We start from the raw sequence: 20,027 nt of genomic DNA, 5'->3' as shown, positions 1-20,027 counted from the left end.
ACAGGAAGAGCTGAACGTTTGCAGGGCAGACTTTTTTTTTATTAGCGACTGGGATGTTTTTCACCACTTCCTGGTGTCTCTGAACTCTGAGGTCAGCCTTTGGGTGTCTTACTCTGGCTCCAGATAAGGATCAAAGACAGATCAATATTTATCTGCTAACGGGTCCTACGGGACCCTCTAAGCCTTGTTAAGATCACACAGCCTGATTCAGTCATTTGTTGGCTCACATCTGCTGATGTTACTCTGAGGAGCACAGACTGCGTGCAAAGTTCACCAGAGCTGTGTTTCAACTAAAATATCAAAATGCCTCAAAAACACAGAGCAACAAAAGCGTTTGCTTTTGTCTAGTTGTGTGAAAACAACCGATGAAGAAAAAAGTTAAAACAGAAGCTGACTGACCAAATTTTACCTTCAGAGTTTCTTTAACCCTTCATGGCTACAATCATTCAAACCTGATGGAAATTCCTCAGATATTTTGAGCCACATCGACATGAAAGCATTTAGAGACACATGTTACAGATGTTTCCTTGCACACCTGTTTCAATAGTCACCTGTTCAGCATGTCCTCAAGTTCTCCAGAAGCTAATTATCCAACGATTCAAATCAGGCGTGTTGGACCAGCCCCCTGTATGTTTTACATGTTTCCCTGCTCCAACACACCTGATTCAATAATTTAATCAGCTGTTCAGCATGTCTTCAAGTTCTCCAGAGGCCTGATAATCATCCATTGACTCACACCAGGTGTGCTGGTGCAGGGAAACAGTTTCCACGTGCGCCTAAATGCACCGAATGGCAGCTGTGTGGTTTTAGCATGCGTTTGAACATATTTCTGAAATAAAGAAGATATTGAGTGTAAGTTGCCTGAGTACGTCCAGGAGCGGCCACATCCTGTTTTAGCCTCAAACACAAGATGTTTGCAGAGTTAGGAAAGGCATCGGATCTAGAAGAGATTGTTATTTACTGTAAAGTACATGCATAACAACAAATAGAAACAAAGGAAAACGTGCTGTATCTATTCTGGGTCATAGCGTGACTCTGGCTTTTGGATTCAATTACAGATATGTGGAATATGTAAACTAGTCTGTGTGGATCGGGCCTTAATGATTTCCATTCCTTACATTTGTTACTATTCAAACATGAAGCTCTACTGTTGTTGCGTGAAAAACAAACATCATGTGAGTTGCATGTTTACATACTGACTGGTTCTTTGCGGTTACTCTGCCTAGAGTCCAGTTAAATTTAGCAGTGCAGAAATGAGTACTAGTTGGACTTCTGATGCAACACTCCTGCGGAGGGATCCGATCAGCGGCAGCAGGACGGCGGAGCTTCGTCCTGTTGCTAGGATACCAACGCGGAGGGTGGCGCACTCCAAATGAAACTGGCGTCCGGCGGCGGACATTGTGGCGCTTTGCGTTCCCTGTCATCAAGGAACGACCCTTCACTGGCTGGAGCCCGAATGTCGTCGGCTTCGCTCGACGCTGGTGAAGAAGCGCTAGACGTGAAAACAGCGCCATTTCTGTCGGCGTCCATGATACGCGCTGCTGCCGCAGCGGATTCCAGAGCTTGAGCTCGGAACGGCAGCGGGAGAGAAACAGCCGCTCCCTTTTCGCTGCTCCTCTCCACTTCAGGCCACGGCAGGTAAGAGCCGGCATGGGGCTTCTGGTCCGCATTTGCGAGCCCCAGCTCTCGTTTTGGTGTAATGTTGAATTTGTTTACGGTCTCGCCGTATCGACATGGCGCACATTTTCAGGGGGGAAAAACGCCTGACAGTCCTCTGGTACCGGGTTGCCGCTGTTCCTCCCCCTTCGGTCACAACAACAAGCGGAGCTCCGTGAAAGCTAATATTAGCTATGGTTCAAACCCCGACACATTCCTGCGCTGTTCTGCTTGGTCGTAAGGCGCGATCATGTGGTTTGTTTGGGGCTGCGCGTTCGGCCCAACACCGCCGGGCTCTGTCGTCTTTTAGTGCATCGTCGGATCTCTGATGCAGCGCAGAAGCCTCCGGTCACCTGTCCGTCACAACACCGCGGAGTGTGACTAATGTCAGCAGAAACAGGGAAAACGACCTGGCTAAACCCGCGAGCCTCGGTGCAGCTTCACGTTAAGAGCCCCCGTTAGATAACCGTGACGAAAGGGTCAAACATCAGTGTCAGAAAACGGAACAGCTCAGGGAAGCTAATCGGCTAAGCTAGCTCGTCAGCTAAAGGTCGGTGGTCCAGCTAGCCTGCAGAATGAGCCAAAATAGTTCCGCCCCAAGTTTAAAACCCCCATTAGACTGCAACTGTTACACAATCTCACCGGTGTCGCAGCTGTATGTGTAAACAGCTACATTATTGGTTTAAATACATGTATTAATATTAACCAATGTCATGTTATTTTTTCCTGCTTTCCACCTTTCACTGCGAGGCTGAAGCAGATGTAACGGCCACTCGTAGGCGGAGAGGAGCTCATTGAATGAAGTTGTCGGTGAGAGGATCTCCGCGGTGGCTAATCCAAGACAACAGCTGGCTGGGAAAGCTGGTCAGCCATATTTAGCGTCTGCCCGGCCAACCCGACAGGGCTCGGTTCTGACCAGGGACGGACTGGGACTAAAAAACAGTCCTGGACTTTGACTAGGCCCGGCCCAAAGTAATCGGCGCGCGGAAATTCAGCAGCAAAAAAATGTGGTCAAACCATCGAAATTATAGCAACAGCGCTAATGTTGACTATGTTGTATTAAAAGCTGTATTACTGATAAGCTTAATTTGTGCAGTAATTAATCTTCTTACTGCACAAATAATACCACATCTAAATGAAAATGCAACATTATAAATGTAACTTCTATATTTAAGATTTTCAAAGTTTGTGAGCAGTACTTGAACACTACTACCAACCTTTTTTACGTAAAACCACAACATACTTCTTATCACCCACTGCATGTGTCCTTTTACAGCTAAAATGTTGAAATTTGGCTGTTATCATGAAATAAAATAGCAACCTAAACATGAATTCCTAACATCAATCCTTGCAAATGTTTCTCCTCATACATTCCATTCTTACTTCCCCTGGATCTGCCTGTGGAACCAGCGCCTCATTACTGCTGGCATGTTGCTGTGTAGCTATCTGCCTGACTTCTTCACTGCTGTGAACCTGCTGCGAGGTGCTGCTGCTGGCTGTGCGTCTAAATATGTTGGTTAATTTGTGACATTTAGAGGCTTCAGCATCTAATGCCCACCTTAGCCCCACCCTTTTCTTTCCTTATTTTTTATTTTTATACTAGCGGCTGGTGTCTGTACAGGATCCGCTCGGGTGCAAGATCGGCTCAGGGTCCGTCGACTGCCGATGACGTCAAAGTAGTTGATTGGCTGAACATGAACCTTACAGAATTACGTAATCACATTACGTTGGTCCAGGCAAGAAAGATGGACGACTTTTACAAAGAAATCCATCATTACCTCTTTGAAAATACACTTTTAGCATAGAGCTGCATGTATATTAGGGCTGAACGATTACTGCATGTGCAATTAAATTGCGATGTGACAAAAGGGGATTTTCTAATCGCAAAGGCTGCAATTTGGCAGCGATTGGTTAGCGCAATGCTAATATACATGGAAAAACCCATAGGAATGCTAATGCTAACATCACCGATTACATTCTTACAAATTATGAATTAGAAACGTGCCAAATGATTACATTTGGAGTCTAATAGAAAGTAAAACTACCATCAATCAAATAAGTACAGACAGGTATTTTAGTAAATGCAGAAAACTTTTAACTCCAGAGTTTTGGCTAGCAGCTATGAGCGTAACTGAACTACGGACAAGACATGGACATGGACAAGACGTCAACAACTCTAAACACAAAATACTTCAATAAACGGGACACACTTCTTTCCTGCAAACACAATTTCACAGGTGTTGCTAATACCTATGATCCTTCAAGGGATGTGCTCAAAGAGGAGTTCAACATTATAAAGGTAAAGTCCCATTAGTTGTCACACACAGGTGTGTGTGCGAAATTTATTCTCCGCATTTGACCCATCCCCTGGGGGAGCGGTGAGCTGCAGACAAGCTGCGCTCGGGAATACAATATAGTGTTTTATTTTACAAATACCATTGTAAACACAAACTTGCGTCTAAAGAAACATTATTTTAATATTGAAACTGCTCAATTCTTTCCAACAGTATAGATGTGTAGTGTATTTTGTCCAAGTGGGTTTGCCGTACTTTGACGTCATCGGCAGTCGAAGGACCCAGAGCCGATCCTGTATCGACACCGGGTTTTGCATCGTTTTTTTCTACTGCCTTTGCCTCCTCTCCGCTTCAGCTTCTTCTTCTCCTTGCCTGGCGGCCACAGCCAATGTAGCTGGCATCCAACTTAGAGGTGCAGTGCTGCCACCTAGAGTGCAGGAGCGTGAAGGAACTTTGGGGGGGGGGACAGGTGTTGAAAGCATGCGTGGAGAGTGGTGGGCCATTCCACCGACCGTTCTGTGATTCTCCAGAATCCACAGATGGCCAGTCTGCCCCTGGTTCTGACCCGCAGGTAAACGTGATGAAGCAGTGTCGGGCAGCGCACCGGTAAAGCTGTTTATCCTGTCCTTTCACTCTGAAATGACGCCACAGAATGACGCTCCGGTCAGCCAATCACGTCCCCGCAGCCTACATTTGCTCTGCACGCCGGTGACCGGATTCTGGTATCCGGGAGACACGCATGGCTTCATCTGCCCCCTCACAGCTGATTTTTAAATGACGTAGGTGTTGTAGTTTGTTACGTCATAGACATCCGTGGTAGTTCAGGGGTCTGCAGCTGCCAAAGAGACACCTGTCCTATCATTTATAATCGATTATGTTTTACAGCTGAAGTCGCATTTGGATCTAAGAATGACAGTAGACTGGTTTAATCTGACCCCAGAGCCAGAAGCAGGTGAATCAGGTGTTTTCACGGTTCTTTAAGTGCTGGACTGTTTCACACTGAAACTCATCATCACTATGGCACTGAGACGATGAAAGGAAACAATCTTTTAAAAATAATTTTCTCATTTTTATGAATCGGCCTGGAAAATTCTCCTTTAATTACATCCCATAATCATCATCACCACTCACTGGTGATATTACAGCTACGCATTTGACCCGTCCACATGGGGGGCGGTGAGCTGCGGCTGTGCTCAGGAAATAACTGGTGGTTTAACCCCCCCAATACAAACACTTGAAGCTGAGTGTCAAGCAGAGAGGCATTGCGTCCCATTTTTAAAGTCTTTGGTAAGACCCGACCAGGATTTGAACCCCGATGTCCCAGAGCAGACGCTCCACCACTAGGCCACTGAGCAGGGGCGTTAAAAGTTTCAGTTGGATTTGGACAAAGGCTTAAAAACCCTGAACAGATTTCTCTATCAAGCGTTTTTCATTAATCGACCTGAGCTTAAGTGCATTTTTTAAAAATTGGAAAGGTCAGACTGTATAAACATAAAACAAATGGTGACTAATAGTTCAGGAATAGGTCCTCTGTTAATAAAGGCTGAAAATGGTACTGCTTAATGTTTTGAAACTAACCTCCACGGGGCGTTTAGAGGTGTGCAGAATGAAGGTACAGTGTTTCCTTTAAAAGACCTATTTTAATTAAAATTAAATCAAATATTTATTCTGACGGGCACAGCCCTGGGTGTATGTTTGCATCTACCAGCCAGTAGAGGGCACCATTGTGTTGCCAAACAGGTCGCTCGGCACAGCTCTGTGGAAAACAGCAGACCTGAGCCCAGAGGATGTTATCGTTCTCAGAAGAGGAGCGACCATAAAAGATCTAAAACCAGAGTGAGTCTAGGTGAAGCCTTCCACAGATGGACCCAAATGAAACATTTCACATACCAGCAGTGAAGCCGCTGTCCTGACGGCTGGAAACGTTGTTCTGCTGTTGCAACTGCAGCCTCCTTAAGCTAGATGCTGCTGTGGTGTTCATGTTTTATACTCCACCTTTAAATGATTAGGAATTCATTTCTGTTAAAGTTTAAACAAAAAGATTTCCTAAATGAAAGCAGAACTGGAGTCAGAATGCAACGTTACTGAGCAGAAAGCAGATGTCCATTCACATATTAAAGGTGCATCATGCGGAAATGAAGTAAAAATGACATCCTGGGGTTACTGCAACCACTTTAACCAACACTTTGGGTGCTGAAGCATGAGCTCGCAGCAGACACGGCACCCCCACACTCACTGATGGTTAACAGTCGTTACGTCCCTCCTTCCTTTGTTCTGAAAAGAGGAACTGACCACAGCTAGCTGGATATGAAACATGCTCCTGCTGAAACGACAGAAACTTCTGGGATTATCTCACTGTAAAATCCTCTCTATATTCTTACATACTGCACCTTTAAACTGTTCAGATCTTAACTTCTAATGTGTTCCACGTTCTGGAACTTCTCAGGGTTCTCGAATCACACAGATTATTTATAAATATTTATTTCATGAAGTATTTGATATGTCTGGTTTTATTAGCATCACAGTGACGCACTTGAACTGAGGCGCGCTTGTTTTGTGTTCCAGGTTGTGCCGGTGAAGTCAGACAGTCCCAAGATGGACCCCGCTGACTAAACACGACGGGAACACGTCTGGAGTTCTGCTCGGCAGCTGAGATCTTTCAGCAGCATAAGCCATGCCTTATGAGTAAAATCACCTTTTTTTGCTTTAAGCAATAAAAAGAAAAAAAAATCCTCCCCATGTAGAACCCCTTCAGTCCGTCCTGCTGGAGTGACAGCCCCCTCATCCAGATAGGTTCTGCCTCGCCGCTCCTCTCCACCCACCGCCCTACAGGAACTACTGTCACCATGCTTCTCTGCCTGAGAATGGCCAACACCTGAGGTCCCATGCGTCCAGTGAGCACCGATTCAGACGGTCCTGCTCCTCCTGAGAACCTGTCCTGCCCCTACCCCCTCGCGGGGCCCCTTCCTGCCTCAGAGATGTCCCTGCTTCAGTCGCTGGGTCCAGTTCAGAGCTGGCTTGGCCAGGAGCTGGAGAAGTGCGGGATTGATGCCATGATTTACACCCGCTACGTTCTCAGCCTTCTGCTGCATGACAGTTATGACTATGACCTGCAGGACCAGGTGGGTACCCACACCTGTCAGCTGTGTGTGTAAAGTCGGCCCTGCAGTGTGTTTGGTTTTTACAGCTTTTGATCTTTGAAACTCTTAATCTGACAGGAAAACGACATCTTCCTGGGATGGGAGAAGGGAACTGGGAAGAAATGGGGCAAGAGCAAGAAGAAAGGCGGGACCGACCTGAGTCTAGAGGAAATGAAGAAGCAAGCCGCAGTGCAATGCCTCCGCTCTGCATCCGATGAAGTAAGCACCGCTTCACCTGACTGTTGAAATCCTGTGCTGTCAAAATGTCTGAGGAGCGCTGTTAGCTAGCAAGTATTCTGTCAGGGTTGTTTGTGAGTGAAGTGATCTTTTACACGCTAAAGAGCGACCTTTAGTAACGGGGTATCCGCGGGTCCTTAACAAGTCTTAAATTTGCTTTTCCAAATTTAAATCCTTAAAAATGACAAATAATCCTTAAATCCAGTTTCCAAAGGTCTTAAATGACCAAAGAGCCAATAAACAAGATTCTTTTATTTCTATAAAATGTTCGTGAATTTCTAGTTAGTGTTCAGCATTTTTTGTGTACGACGCTGGCGTAAGCGGAACCGTACACATTCAGCTGGTTGTGAAAGGGGGCTATTTTTAGATGAGCACATTAGCTGGTTAAGCTAGTGGGAGCTTGCGCCATGGGGAAGTGCAAGTTCAATGGTAACTGGATGGCTAATCAGGCAATAGCTGGAAATTATAGCTTAAATTTAATTAGAAAACATAGCTTAAATTTGGTCAAATTGTTCTTAGTAGAGGTCTTAAAAAGTCTTAAATTTGGCTCCCTTAAACCTGCAGACACCCTGTAGTAAAGAACAGAAAATGTTCTGTTGATAGAAGAATTTCTCGTTTACTGTCAAATGAAATTTTCACAAGTATTTGTATTTTGGCAGCAAGTAATGCAGGTTTGGTGTGAGAAGCTAAAGCTGCACCATCACTTAGACCGTAGCTACGTTGATGACCAGGAAGTTGTAACGGGGTCATCACTTAATGTTTGTGTGAGATTTTAAGTTTCAATGTTCATTAAAGACGAGACGAGGACGCCTGCATTCATGTCAAAAGCAACAGGAGTAGTTAACTTCTCCCCTGAGGCCAGAAGTCAAGGCTGTGAAAGGCAGAAACCCACCAGCACAAGGTGGCTGAAGGGGGGGGGGGTCCTGTGTTGTAACGTGGTCGTCCTCCTGATCCGGTGTTTGTGGGTGTGTTTACGACTAAAGCCTGATTCATGCTTCTCCGTCTGCGTCAGCGCGGAGACACGCAACGTCCTTGCGGGCCTGCCGGTGAGCTGCGCAAGGACAGACGGACTCGAGCTCTCTTGTCCAAACATCCGTCAGTCGAGACGGACAACGCAGGCTTGTGATTGGTCAGGACGCCACTGTCGTCTACACCGCCGCCATTGCGCCCTCAAAAACATAAAGAGAGTCGAGGATAACAAGCGGCAGACACGGACAAGCTTGAAGAATACCTCGCGAAAAAGCATATTTATTTATGTGTTGTATTTGTGGACAGAAATGACAGGAAACGTGGGTTTAGAGGTGGCGAGCGCCGGGGAATTGCTTTGCAACACTCTCCAGGAGACGGAGAAGTATGAGAGCAAAACGCTTCTGTCAGTCCGTGCGTGTCTGTCCCTGTTGGAGCTGACGGAGAAGCATGAACCAGGCTTAACAGCGGATCTCCACATGGCTCAGTTAGTTTGGTAGTGAATCAAGATCACCTATGGTGTGTGTGTGTGTGTGTGTGTGTGTGTGTGTGTGTGTGTGTGTGTGTGTGTGTGTGTGTGTGTGTGTGTGTGTGTGTGTGTGTGTGTCACTCTGCCGCTGCTTCACCATATTCCGTTTTATTTTGGGAAGCGTTTGTGCGCTGCAGCTAAAAATAGCGCGGCCGAGCATGCCTGAACTCTCACGAGTCAGCTGGGCTGAAGTGTGTCAACCTTCTGCCTTTCACAAATTCTTTGTGTCGCCACTGGAGCGCTCTCACCTGAGGCTACGAAAGCTTTCACCGTCAGTCAGACTGGTTCAGCTTTAAAAACCAACTCTTAGTTCTGACTTTGTTTAGTGTCTGATGCTGGATCCTGTCCAAACACAAGGATGGAGCTATCCATTTTTAAACCAAGCATCTTATTGGAGTACAGCATCATGTTTAAACTCATACTTACTAAACAAAATCATCTTCTATCCTGTTCTTGTTCTCTTTCTGCAGAACTCTGGAATTGAGAGCCTGGTTGAAGAGCTTTGCTCCAAACTTAAGGACATCCAGAACAAACAGAAAGGTTTGATTCCCGCCATCAACCTAGAATAAGATCTAAATATGTCCATGTCCCTGGATATGCTAGTTGTTTTATTTAGTTATTGTTTACAGTTCTGTACATGTCACACCTTTCCGTTTAATCTTCTTGTTTTTCTGTCCAAACTCTGGATTTACAAAACAACAGATAATCCCATTAAACTCATTATTGTGACCGTCTTGGTGCTACGGGTTGGTTCTTTACCCTAAAGCTGAGAAAATACTTCGTTTTCTCACGTTTTAACGTTGCGTTGATTCAGGCCGACTCCTCTTTGTAGGGCACAAACGTCACAACAATAGAAGTAGTCTGCAGCGGTGTCCTAGATGGTGTGTGCGACTGATGACATGCAAACGCCCCACGGATTAGCGCTGCCGTAGTGGTTGGCTGCCATCTTGGATGGGTCTCTATCTGCTCCAGTGCATTTATTTCTACTGAGGAAGGCGCTTGCCCAACTAAAAAACACATTTATCAAGCTTTTTCGCTAAATCTGACCCAAGGTATGGCATGATAATCAACGAAAAAATGAATGTAAACAAATTAAAATAAAATCCCATCAGTTGGCTAGAAAAGTAAATAGTCGTCCCACCTGATCTGTTTTCTGTAGTATGCTGGTGGTTACAACCGTGGGCTGCAGGGCTGAACCAGTTTAGGAAAAGACTCAGTTGCGATTTTTCTATTCGGTTTGATTCACAATTTTCTTCAAGTCGGCGTTAATCACAATATAGTTATATAAGTCACACATAAGACATAGAAATATATACATTTTCATTGTTTGTTTTTGTTCCTGTGAAGCAACTTGTGATTTTAATCTAGAGGCAGATTTGAAAAGAGAACCATCTGATTTGAGGACAGACTCCCTCCGGAGCTACTGCTGCCTCGGGTGCTAAAGCCATTAAGGTGCTCTCAGTGCAGAACAACCTGGTCCAGGTTTGAAGAGTGTGTGTGAGTGTGTAATTAGAGCAGAGTAAAAATGCTGAGGGACTGGAAATATGTGTTGGGATTGCCCTTTCTGACTCTAAAACTTAAAATCGGGAACCGACGTTGTCTGGCATACGTCTTTTTTTGCTTTTTGTAATTTAATCTTTTAGTCTTGATTTAAATAAATTTATAAATAAATAAACATTTAATCACATCAAAGGCAACCCAACTTGATCATAAGCAGGCATGGTGCACATTAGGGTTGTGAATCTCCACCTGTGAAGCCGATGCGATACGTATCCCCATACGCCAGCAGCGATTCCATACGCTGAAACCCTGAGCCAATACGAGTCATCCCTGCTCGCGAGTCATTCATGATTTGAAAACGATTTTCGATTTAATTCATGATTCAACACATGAAGAATTTATGAAGTCCACATCTGGTTTTTAAACATCACAATGTTTTCCTTACTGGGGAGGATCCATTTGATCCTCTAGTTTTTAAATAATCAATGAAGTCAACATGAAAACAAATGCACTTCATCAGTGATGTTAAATAATGTCCTGATTCTGATTTTTATGAGCAGAGGGACTGTCTAAACCTCATCTCACCCCCTTATTTAAACGGAGTATTGTAGCAATACAAGTATATATGTAGTTCATCGTATAGTAATTAGGATCCATGAGGGGTCATCGAGAGAGCTGTTGCAGTTCCTTTAGCAGTGAAGTGAATGCTAAAGGTGCAGGGAGATGAGTTTATCTCAGCTGTTTATTGGACTTCTCTGAACCGCTGTTGAGAGCAAATGTCATTCTGTCTGGAGTTTTGTAGTCCTGTACGAATAACACAGGGTTGTCTGAAATGATCTCACACAAGCTTCAGGTGCACGGATCCGTGAGGATGATCGGGAAAATATGCTGCTGCACAAACAGACACCGTGTCACAGAGAAGTTTGTTTTATTTTGGCAAGTACAGGAAGCAAGTTCGTCTGTATTAGCTTCTGCTAAGAGACGGATGTGTTCAATGCGCCTCAAAAATCAAAGACATAGCATGCAAAGATGCATGGCGATATTGCCGTCAGGTATAACCGATGCAACCTGAAGCTGCCGGCGTCGTCGCCTCGCAAACGTTATGAACGAACCAGCGGTTCAGATCGGTGAATCGTTCCATCCCCAGTGCACATGACTAACAGCTGAACCCTAACCCCGGAATACTGATGTAACCATAGACATGGATACGTAGACGCCCCATAGGGAGCCTAAGTCTCCTCCCTTTCCGGTCGGCTCACGGGTCCCCAGAAGAACAAAAAATCGAACGCAAGTCAACGGGGCTAAAAAGGCCATTTTCTCATCTGCTGTGCCTCACGCCCTGGATCACACACATGCTGTACTGCAGTTTAACTGAAAAGTAATGATGGGTGTTTCAACCACGCCAGTCACATTCTTTGAGATTTATCATCTTGTAAGAGTTCGTAATTAGCATGACAACATCAGCACGTCTCATATGTGACATCACCAGATAAGCTCCTCCCCCCCTAGCGTAGCTGCTACTGACCACATGACCAGATCTATGGTGGTTCTGTCCTCCCGTGGGACGTTTACTGAACTTCCAGCCCTTTTCTCTCCGTTTTCTCCGTGTCTGGTTCGATGACGTCACTTTCGTGAAGCACATTTGTAGTCCTGGACTTATTTTCACACGAAACCTAAAATGTCGTTTCCCCGTTAGAAAATAAGCGCGTTCTTGTTACCAAAATGTGTCTTTAAAATTCACGGACATCATAATCAAATCAAAAATGGCGTTTTTAGCCCCGTTGACTTGCATTCATTTATGTTTTTCCGGGGACTTGTGGTCTGGAAGTAGATGGGTGTGAATTAGGCTCCATATTGGGTGCTGGAGAGCGTAACAGCGCCATATTGGATGGGTCTCCTGACTCTCCAAAGTCAATGCAGAGTGAGCAACTACGCCCATGTTTTGTGCAGCCTAGGGTTCCAACAACCTGTGTACTATTGATATTACTAGTGACATTTCTGGCCTACCTGATAGGATTTTATATTTAAAATTATTTTTTTTATTTTATTTAGTTATATTTATATTCAACTTATAATGCCATGTCTGATTTTGTGAAAAAGCTTGATAAAATGTGTTTTTAGTTGGGTAAGCACCTTCCTCTGTAGAAATGAATGCACTGGGGGAGAATGGAGACCCATCTAAAAAGGCGGCCGGCCGCTACGGTAGCTCCAATAGGCAGTGCCGGTCCATAAGGCGTCTACATGTGTGGACTTGACACCTGTGAGCAAAGGTGCAGGTTTGTTTAGCAACAGGAGAGGGAGGGGGGGCCGTGCAAACACCGCGAGAAAAACGCACGTTTTTCATCAGACGGTATTAAAACACGCCGGTCATGTCCAACGTGTTTTCACAAACGGTGTTTTAAATGTGAAGCCGCACTTTCAAGTCCACTTGCTGCTGGAGAATCAGCCTCTCTCTCTCTCCGTCACTCACCCACGTTGTTGCGAGAACATTCGCGGCAGCGACAGACGGTCACGTCTAATTTCCACGACTTTAGATACCTTTGATCAAAATAAATGTTAAACGTGTAAGACTGTTAGTAGAACTGAGAAGTACCAATTCTAATGACAAATTGTACTTTTTATTTATTTGCCAGAAGAAAAGCGCATTCAGAAGAGATCTGATGGTTCTCAGTCTCCAGAGAGAGCCGAGTTGCCCTCTACGAAGGACCAGGTGGAAATGTAAGAGCCGTGTACTTATAAATATGTGTGACTGCAGAACACCAATTTCATGTTTTTGTATTACGGGGTTTTGATGGAGTTTGTCATATTTTCCTCCTGTGACTGCAGGTATTATGAAGCCTTTCCTCCTCTGTCTGAGAAGCCTGTTTGTCTCCAAGAGATCATGACGGTGTGGAATAAGGCTAGAGCCTGCGCTTATTCAAGCTCCTCGTCTTCTGCAGCCCCTCAAACCAGCACAGACACCTCTTCCCCCAAAGACTGCAACAGCGACGGTGAAGCTACGAAAGAGCGAAACCTCGAGGCGTGCGGCGCCATCACTACCGTGACCAGCGACAGAGGCCTGCAGCGGAGGAGCAAGAAGGAGAAGGAAAACCGATACCACGGCGGTGCAGCGGCAGAAGGGAAACCTACTGGTCACTCTAAGAGACAGACTCGACACAGATCTGAGGGCAAGTACAGACCCAGGTCGTCGTCTTCTGGCTCTAGCGAGGCAGGTTCCAGCTCGAGTGGGAACCAGGGCGACTCGAAGTCCTCCAGAAGCAAAGCAGTTAGAATAAGGCACAAATCCAGGGAGGCCACAAACAACAAGAGAACACGTAACAGCAGCACAATGGGCGGTGCAGCCAAACAACCACAGCTTTACAAAAAGGTGAAGAGACCGCTGAAGGAGATTCGTAAAGATCCAGGCTGGGCGGAAGCTAAAGAGTCCGGGGTGGAGGTCAGAAACAAGAAAGAGTACATGGAGGAGCCTCTTTGGTACACGGAGCCCATCACCGAGTACTTCGTACCATTCAACTGCCGACAAAGCAAGCTGGAAACAAAATATCGAAGTAAGGTAGGCTCTCCAGACGAGTTGGGCTTGTCGGGTGACATCGAGACTTTGCCAGAGAAAATCCAGGGAATCAGCTTGGCCACCGAAGGCTGCCACAGAGCCTACTTGGCAGCAGGCTCTTTTGTAGATGGGCACTTTGTGGAAGGGCCTGGCAAAGCAGACGACCATGAAACCGCTGACCTCACCAGAACTTTGGGCTGCCCTCAGCCAGAGGATAGCAAAGATTTAGATGACAAGCATCTGTCCGAATTCACTCACTTCTATGAAGTCGACATTTATCAATCCATATTGGATACTAGTGCCTCAGACGCGATACAAGAGAGTCGGATCCTAAGCATGATTCGACAGAAAAGCAAAGAGCAAAGAGATGCTGAGGCAGAATGTTGTTTAGTGTTAGACGGCCTTGAGCAGCAAGGGGAAAGTGCAATACTGGCAGGCTCACAGGAAGCTTCAGGATCTGTTGGGTTTTTAACGGAGGATCTGGAAAACATGGTTCAGATGTGGGGATGTTATTCACCATCCACCTCTGAGGAAGTAGACGGAGAAAGCTTCGTGGCGGAGTCTCCCGTTCGGCTCTCCCCTCTTCTGGACAGTGTTTCACTGACCCTTAGCAAGCTACCCAAACATCTGGAGGAGACTCCTGTCTCTGAAGCTACCAGCGACCCGTCTGGTTTGAACTCTTCCTGCTTCTCTGTGTTTGAGCTGCAGTATGACAGTCCCACTTTTCCCTTTCCCCACGACTCGATCACCGTCGGTCACGAAAACACCACCGACTCCAGCAGCTGTCTCGACCCGCATTCGAACAAACAGTCCCGCTTGCTAATATGGACCAAAAATAGTGCCTTTGATGAAACAGAACACTGTTCAAATCTATCAACACGAACTTGCAGCCCGTGGTCCCATTCGGAGGAGACCCGGTCGGATAACGAGCTGGGCAACGCCCCAGCAGAGGAAGCTGCTCAAATTGGCAACCAAGAGGCAAATTTGGCCATCCTGCCTCTCTCCGGTACTTATCTAGAAAGTGAAATCTTGGAGTTTTTACAGGAGGACTCTGGCAAAGCATGTGAGAAGGGCAGCGATAGCTTAGCATCCAGCCAGACCTTCACCAAAAAGTCCAAATTAGAGTCGGTGTGCGGCATCGCACTGGAAGAGGATGAGAGTAAGCAGTACAACACTGGCATGTTTTCGGAAAACACAAACCAACAGAGTGACGATTATAGCTCAGGGATAATAAAAGACATTTGGACTGCTATCGGAGATGAGAAGTCTGCCGTGTCTCGGCACGGGGTAGAAAAGCAGGGCAAGGGGCTCTTCTCAGATGAGCCGGGCGCTTATTGTTGCAACTGTCTAGAGGTCCAGACGAAAGAAGTTCCGGTTCAGGGACCCCTGAAAAAAGCCGTTCAGCGGTCCGAGTATCACCTCTGGGAAGGCAAGAAAGACGACCAGGGCTTAGCCAAAAACAAACCCTCCAAGGTTGATGCTGCTGGGGATTACATGACTCCGTCCAAGCCCTGGGACTTGAGCTCCGACAAGGAGAGTACATCATTCATCCTTGGAGGGGTGTACGGAGAGCTGAAAACGCTGAGCGGCGATAAGAATTGGGCTGTTGTGCCACCAGGTGAGGCTCAAGATAGCTTGTTGCAGTGTGCCGCAGCCGCCGCCTCTGTGTCCAGCTCAGACATGCTCACCATCACCGGCAAAGATGTGTTGATGAACACTGGCAGCCGCTTCGCCCCCGGGCACCGGCCCCTGTGGAGGCCTCTGGTTTCCTTTGGGCAGAGCGATCAGGCCAGTAAAGGAGGCGGGGACGCATTGAATAAGGGATTCTCTTTGATCTTCCATGAAGATTTACTTGGATCTTACAGAGGCTGGCGTAGTGAGGAGCAGGGTTTGAAGTATCCGTTTGCATCCTTGAATCTGAACAATCCCTTCTCTCAAGTCCTCCATGTGGAGTGTTCGTTTGAGCCTGAGGCCATGGCTTCCTTCAGTCCAGGATTCAAGCCCCAATCTATCCTCTGTTCGGACTCTGAGAGTGAAGCCATCCACTCACGGATATACGGCTTCAACCGAACACAGTATAGAGCCATCCGCATTTCCCCGAGGACTCATTTCCGACCAATATCAGCCTCAGAGTTGTCTCCTAGAGGAGCGAGTGATTCGGAGACGGAGACTGACAAAGAGGAGATGAGTTTTTCCATGGTGGCACCGGTGGATGTGTTTGACGATCCTCAGGCAGACCTCAAACCTCTGGAGGAGGATGCAGAATGCGAGGGCCCTTACTACGGGAAGTCGGAACTGGAATCTGGGAAGTTTTTACCCAGATTGAAGAAGTCTGGCATGGAGAAGAGTGCCCAGACCTCTCTGGATTCACAGGAGGGTCCTAGTACCCTTCTGCCAATTGCTGAGCAGGAAAGTTGCTTAAACTGCGAGTCGGCGACCGCATCATCGAGCGCTGGTGAACAGGCGGACGTCGGCAAGATTCAGAAAGAAGAGACGTCGGGAGAAAAGCAGTCCTGTTTATGTTCACCAGCTGGTCAGATCCCCAAGTATGGGATCGCTTATGATTACGTGGGCGATGTGCCAGAGGTAAGAGCCCGACCGGCTTCAGATCCACTTCTGCTCACTTTGAGCCCAACAGCAAGGCTCCTGCTCGTGGTGTGTCAGATGACTGGTTTCCTCTAACCATTTCCTGTTTGTCTGGTCTAGTTTCCTCTGTTGAACCTAAGTGGACAGGGTGGGAGGGGCAACCAGCAGGACGAGTGCTGGTGGCAGAACACGGTGTGTTCCCCCCTGTTCCCTGGATCTCAGTGTGCAGGTACGTGTCTAAAGCCAGAGCTGCTCTTTCGCCTCCAGAGCCTTACTGGAATGGTGGAGGAGACGTACAGCTCACTAAACTCAGATCCACTCCACTGGAGAATGATTGTTAGGATGCTCACAGGTGTTACTCTGAAAGAGCTTTAGGCTCATTTCTATAGTGCTGCTTCAGTAGACAACAGTCCCACAGGATAGATGAGCTACTGGCTATTCTGACAACATCTAGGCCAACTTGGCAGCGTGGACCTCTGGTTTCACCAGAAGAGCTACATGTAGCTACAGCTGATGATGTTCATGCACGTGAACAACCACAGAATCCATGTAAATAACCGCTGATTCATCGAGGTTATGAACTGCTAGTCCACTCTAAAGATGGCAGTAACACGCTTTGCTGCTCTTGGACTAGCCTTTAGCTTATCAGTCCTGTAGGATGTAAACTAGACAGAGGTGGTTTAGGAGTACCCACTCCAGAGTGTCTGCACTGCAAAAAATAGTATAAAAAAAAGCGTATTTTAAAAATGTTATCTCGTCTTTAGTCTAAAAGAAAAAAATCGTATCTGCATCACAGCACTCCTAACTATCAGATGCATCTACCATCAGAGTCAGAACCACGTGGACTCTAACCTGGCTGCTGTTCTCCTCACCCTCAGGGAGCAGCAACATCTGAAGTCTCCGGCTGTGCAGCGGATGCATGTCGCTGGAGGAAAGCCTCCTCTGCTTTTGGGACTGGACCTCTACCAGCAAAGATTCAGGGTTCATCTCAGAGCCGGCTAACCTAGCGTGGGCTCGTTTTCTGAAACCCCAACGCATAACCCTGTTGGTTTTTCATTTACTAACTTAAAAACAACCTCGTGTAATCAGTCGGATCAACAAAAAGAGTGAAAGTAGAAATACTCCAAAAAGAAAATACCTGTTCTGTCTTTTGAGTGATGCCATGATTCTTCTGCACACCTTCCAGAGCTCTCAGTTAGCTTGAAGAGACGACGTTTCCTTCTGTCCTCGTCCGTTTTCGTTCCACCGTTTAGAGTTTGAGCCCCTGGTTCTGGTGGTCGCTGGCGTCTGAATGGTTGTGCATGTGTGTTCGTCCAGCCAGTCCCACTCTTTTGCTAGTTGGATCCGATGTTGTGTGAAACGACGGATATCACCTTCTCTATTCGCCACCTTAAGCTCAGAAAGACGAGGGCGCTGAGGTTTTTGAGTTGAGTGTTGACCAGAAGCCTTTGTTTGGATTTTATTCTGAAAGGGAAGCAGAGAACGTGTGCAGCTTCCTTCTAAATATCCGTAACTTCCCTGTGTGTGGAAAGGTTTATTGAATGGTGAGTCTTTCAGAGGTTAGTAGTAGAAATCTTGTGGTTTGTGAGACTAAAATGAAACTTTTCAGCATCAAATACCAGAAATCAATGTTTTGTGGGGACATAGATTTAACAGAAGCCTACCGGTGTGTAAAAACGTAAATCTGCAGGAGATTTGGTTCAGAAACACGACTGAAGGTTCTTCAGGTCTACACTTGTGCTCAGATTGCTACAGACACGTCTTTCAGCTCAACACCTTTCTAAATAATCGTGTGGAGTTGCAGCTCGGTAACACGTCGTTCTGTTTCTGGCTCCTGAAATTCATTTTTGAAAAAAGAAAAAACAGGAAAAAAAGTTTTGGTTTAAAGTGACTTGCTTTGTTTATTTTAAGGTAATCTCATGATTAGTTGGACCTTCAGATATTTAAATCAGACATTTAAAAGACCTTCTTGTTCAGAGAGATGAGATCACCAACTGTTACTGGGCAGACATCCGACCCAAACTACCCGTAACTACTTAGGTTGCTTTTCCACATGAGGCATGTTTGTTTGTTTGTTTATGTTGTTGAATTATTGGTTTAATGTCTCACACTTTGGCGCGTGCGTGTGCATGTGTGTGTGTGACTTGGAGCCTGTGAAGACTCTGGTTTGGTTTGAGTCTTGAACTTTATCTCAGACGGACGCGACTCCCAACCGGATGTTCACCAGGCGGCGAACGCGCATGCTGCCGTAAATCCTTTAATACGCGAGCAGCAAAAACCCTCAGACACCTGCATTAGAATGTAAAAATGTCATTGGGTCATCTTTTTAATTGAAAACATCAGTTTTGGGCTGCGTTGAGAGGACAGAGGGCCGTTCAGCACCACTCACAGGTGACGGATGAGTTTTGCTGTCGCAGGTGTAGGGATCTACTTTGGGCATGGCTTTGGGAAATGGCTTCTGCTTTAAAATGTGCGGAGATTGTTGCAGCCTAAGACTTATTTAGGCTAATGCATCTTTTAAAAAAACATAATGAAAAAAAATAAATCCCCAGATCGTGGAATGAAACAGCTTCAGGTCCTCGTCCCCCTTTTGTTTCGACAGTCGGATACTCAGGAATTTTTTAAGACATGCTACACTCAGACCTGTGACGTTGTATTGATGCATTAATGTTTGTTGTTCTTGTTTAATTCTTTTGAGGCTAACCTCTGAGGTGGCTGTCATTAACGTAGAGCTATAGTTGTCATGGAAACTAAAGAAGCCATCGTAGATGCATAAGCAGTGTGATGGGGATGCTACAGCCCTGAGATCTATGCAACACTTTGGCACATTCAAGAGTAAACGCAGACGGGAGGCCAGCGGGGACGAACCACGGGCTGTCTCTGAGAAACAAAGCATGCAAACTCCACACTCCCATGTTTTCAGTTAGACGCATTTTAGTTTTAAACAAAGTTGAGGTTAAATCTGTGTGTGTGTGTGTGTGCGTGCGTGTGTGTGTGTGTGCGTGTGTGTGCGTGATTGCATTTTTCTCCATTCGATTCTTCCATTTTGATTGCTTGTTTCAAAATAAAAGGAAAACCAAACATGTTTAATGAGCAAATATGTTCCCGTGAAGGTTTTCAGACAGATGCTGACGTGTTTTGAAGAACATAATCGCTGACGACATGAGTTTTCCTGGTCTTCTCATTCCCTCCCGCCACCCCCCATGCTCCTGGATCCCACCTGTCCCCAGTAGTTGTTCTGATTTCATGCACACCCTGAGTAATTTATTTTGTTTCGTTGTGGATTTTCTTAACATCTAATAAAGGAATAAACCAAACCTCAACACGTTTGTTCAGAGTTTGTTGATCTTAAAGAACTCATGGTGGCACTAGAGAGGAGTTGGGATGCTGGGAGAAGTGGGTTTAAATAAGGACTTCTGTGTATTTCAGTTTACTTTTACTTCCCAGTTTGTAAATGTTAATGGATTCATTTCTGAACTGGATGCTGCTTTTACATTCCTGACATTACACGAACCCTTTAGGGACCTAGTTTTATTTTTAATTTGGTCTAACAAAATTTTATATTTCAA

General features: G+C 46.0%; 1 protein-coding gene across 2 annotated transcripts; it reads left to right on the top strand.

Moving 5' to 3' along the window:
• The first annotated feature begins 1,364 nt into the window (after positions 1 to 1,364).
• Positions 1,365 to 19,781, top strand: kiaa0232 (KIAA0232 ortholog). 2 transcript variants are annotated; one of them, XM_015946015.3, is made up of 8 exons: positions 1,365 to 1,638; positions 6,516 to 7,072; positions 7,169 to 7,309; positions 9,293 to 9,362; positions 12,959 to 13,040; positions 13,149 to 16,458; positions 16,579 to 16,687; positions 17,337 to 19,781. In XM_015946015.3, exons 2-8 carry the CDS (start codon positions 6,836 to 6,838, stop codon positions 17,351 to 17,353), a joined length of 3,966 nt encoding a protein of 1,321 aa, XP_015801501.3. In that variant the 5' UTR covers positions 1,365 to 1,638; positions 6,516 to 6,835; the 3' UTR covers positions 17,354 to 19,781. The 2 variants fall into 2 exon arrangements, with proteins under 2 accessions (XP_015801501.3, XP_015801500.3); XM_015946014.3 differs by having other exon boundaries at positions 12,956 to 13,040.
• Positions 19,782 to 20,027: the final 246 nt, after the last annotated feature.

This window comes from Nothobranchius furzeri, chromosome 14 (assembly GCF_043380555.1).
Source record: "Nothobranchius furzeri strain GRZ-AD chromosome 14, NfurGRZ-RIMD1, whole genome shotgun sequence".
In the NCBI taxonomy this organism is placed as follows: domain Eukaryota; kingdom Metazoa; phylum Chordata; class Actinopteri; order Cyprinodontiformes; family Nothobranchiidae; genus Nothobranchius; species Nothobranchius furzeri.
This window is presented reverse-complemented; position numbering and strand designations above follow the sequence as displayed.

Coding starts and splice junctions, on each gene's coding strand:
- kiaa0232 (XM_015946014.3), top strand. CDS start 6,836: ATGCGTCCAGTGAGCACCGATTCAGACGGTCCTGCTCCTCCTGAGAAC. Junction 7,310..9,292: donor TCCGCTCTGCATCCGATGAA/GTAAGCACCGCT, acceptor CTCTTTCTGCAG/AACTCTGGAATTGAGAGCCT. Junction 16,459..16,578: donor ACGTGGGCGATGTGCCAGAG/GTAAGAGCCCGA, acceptor TGTCTGGTCTAG/TTTCCTCTGTTGAACCTAAG.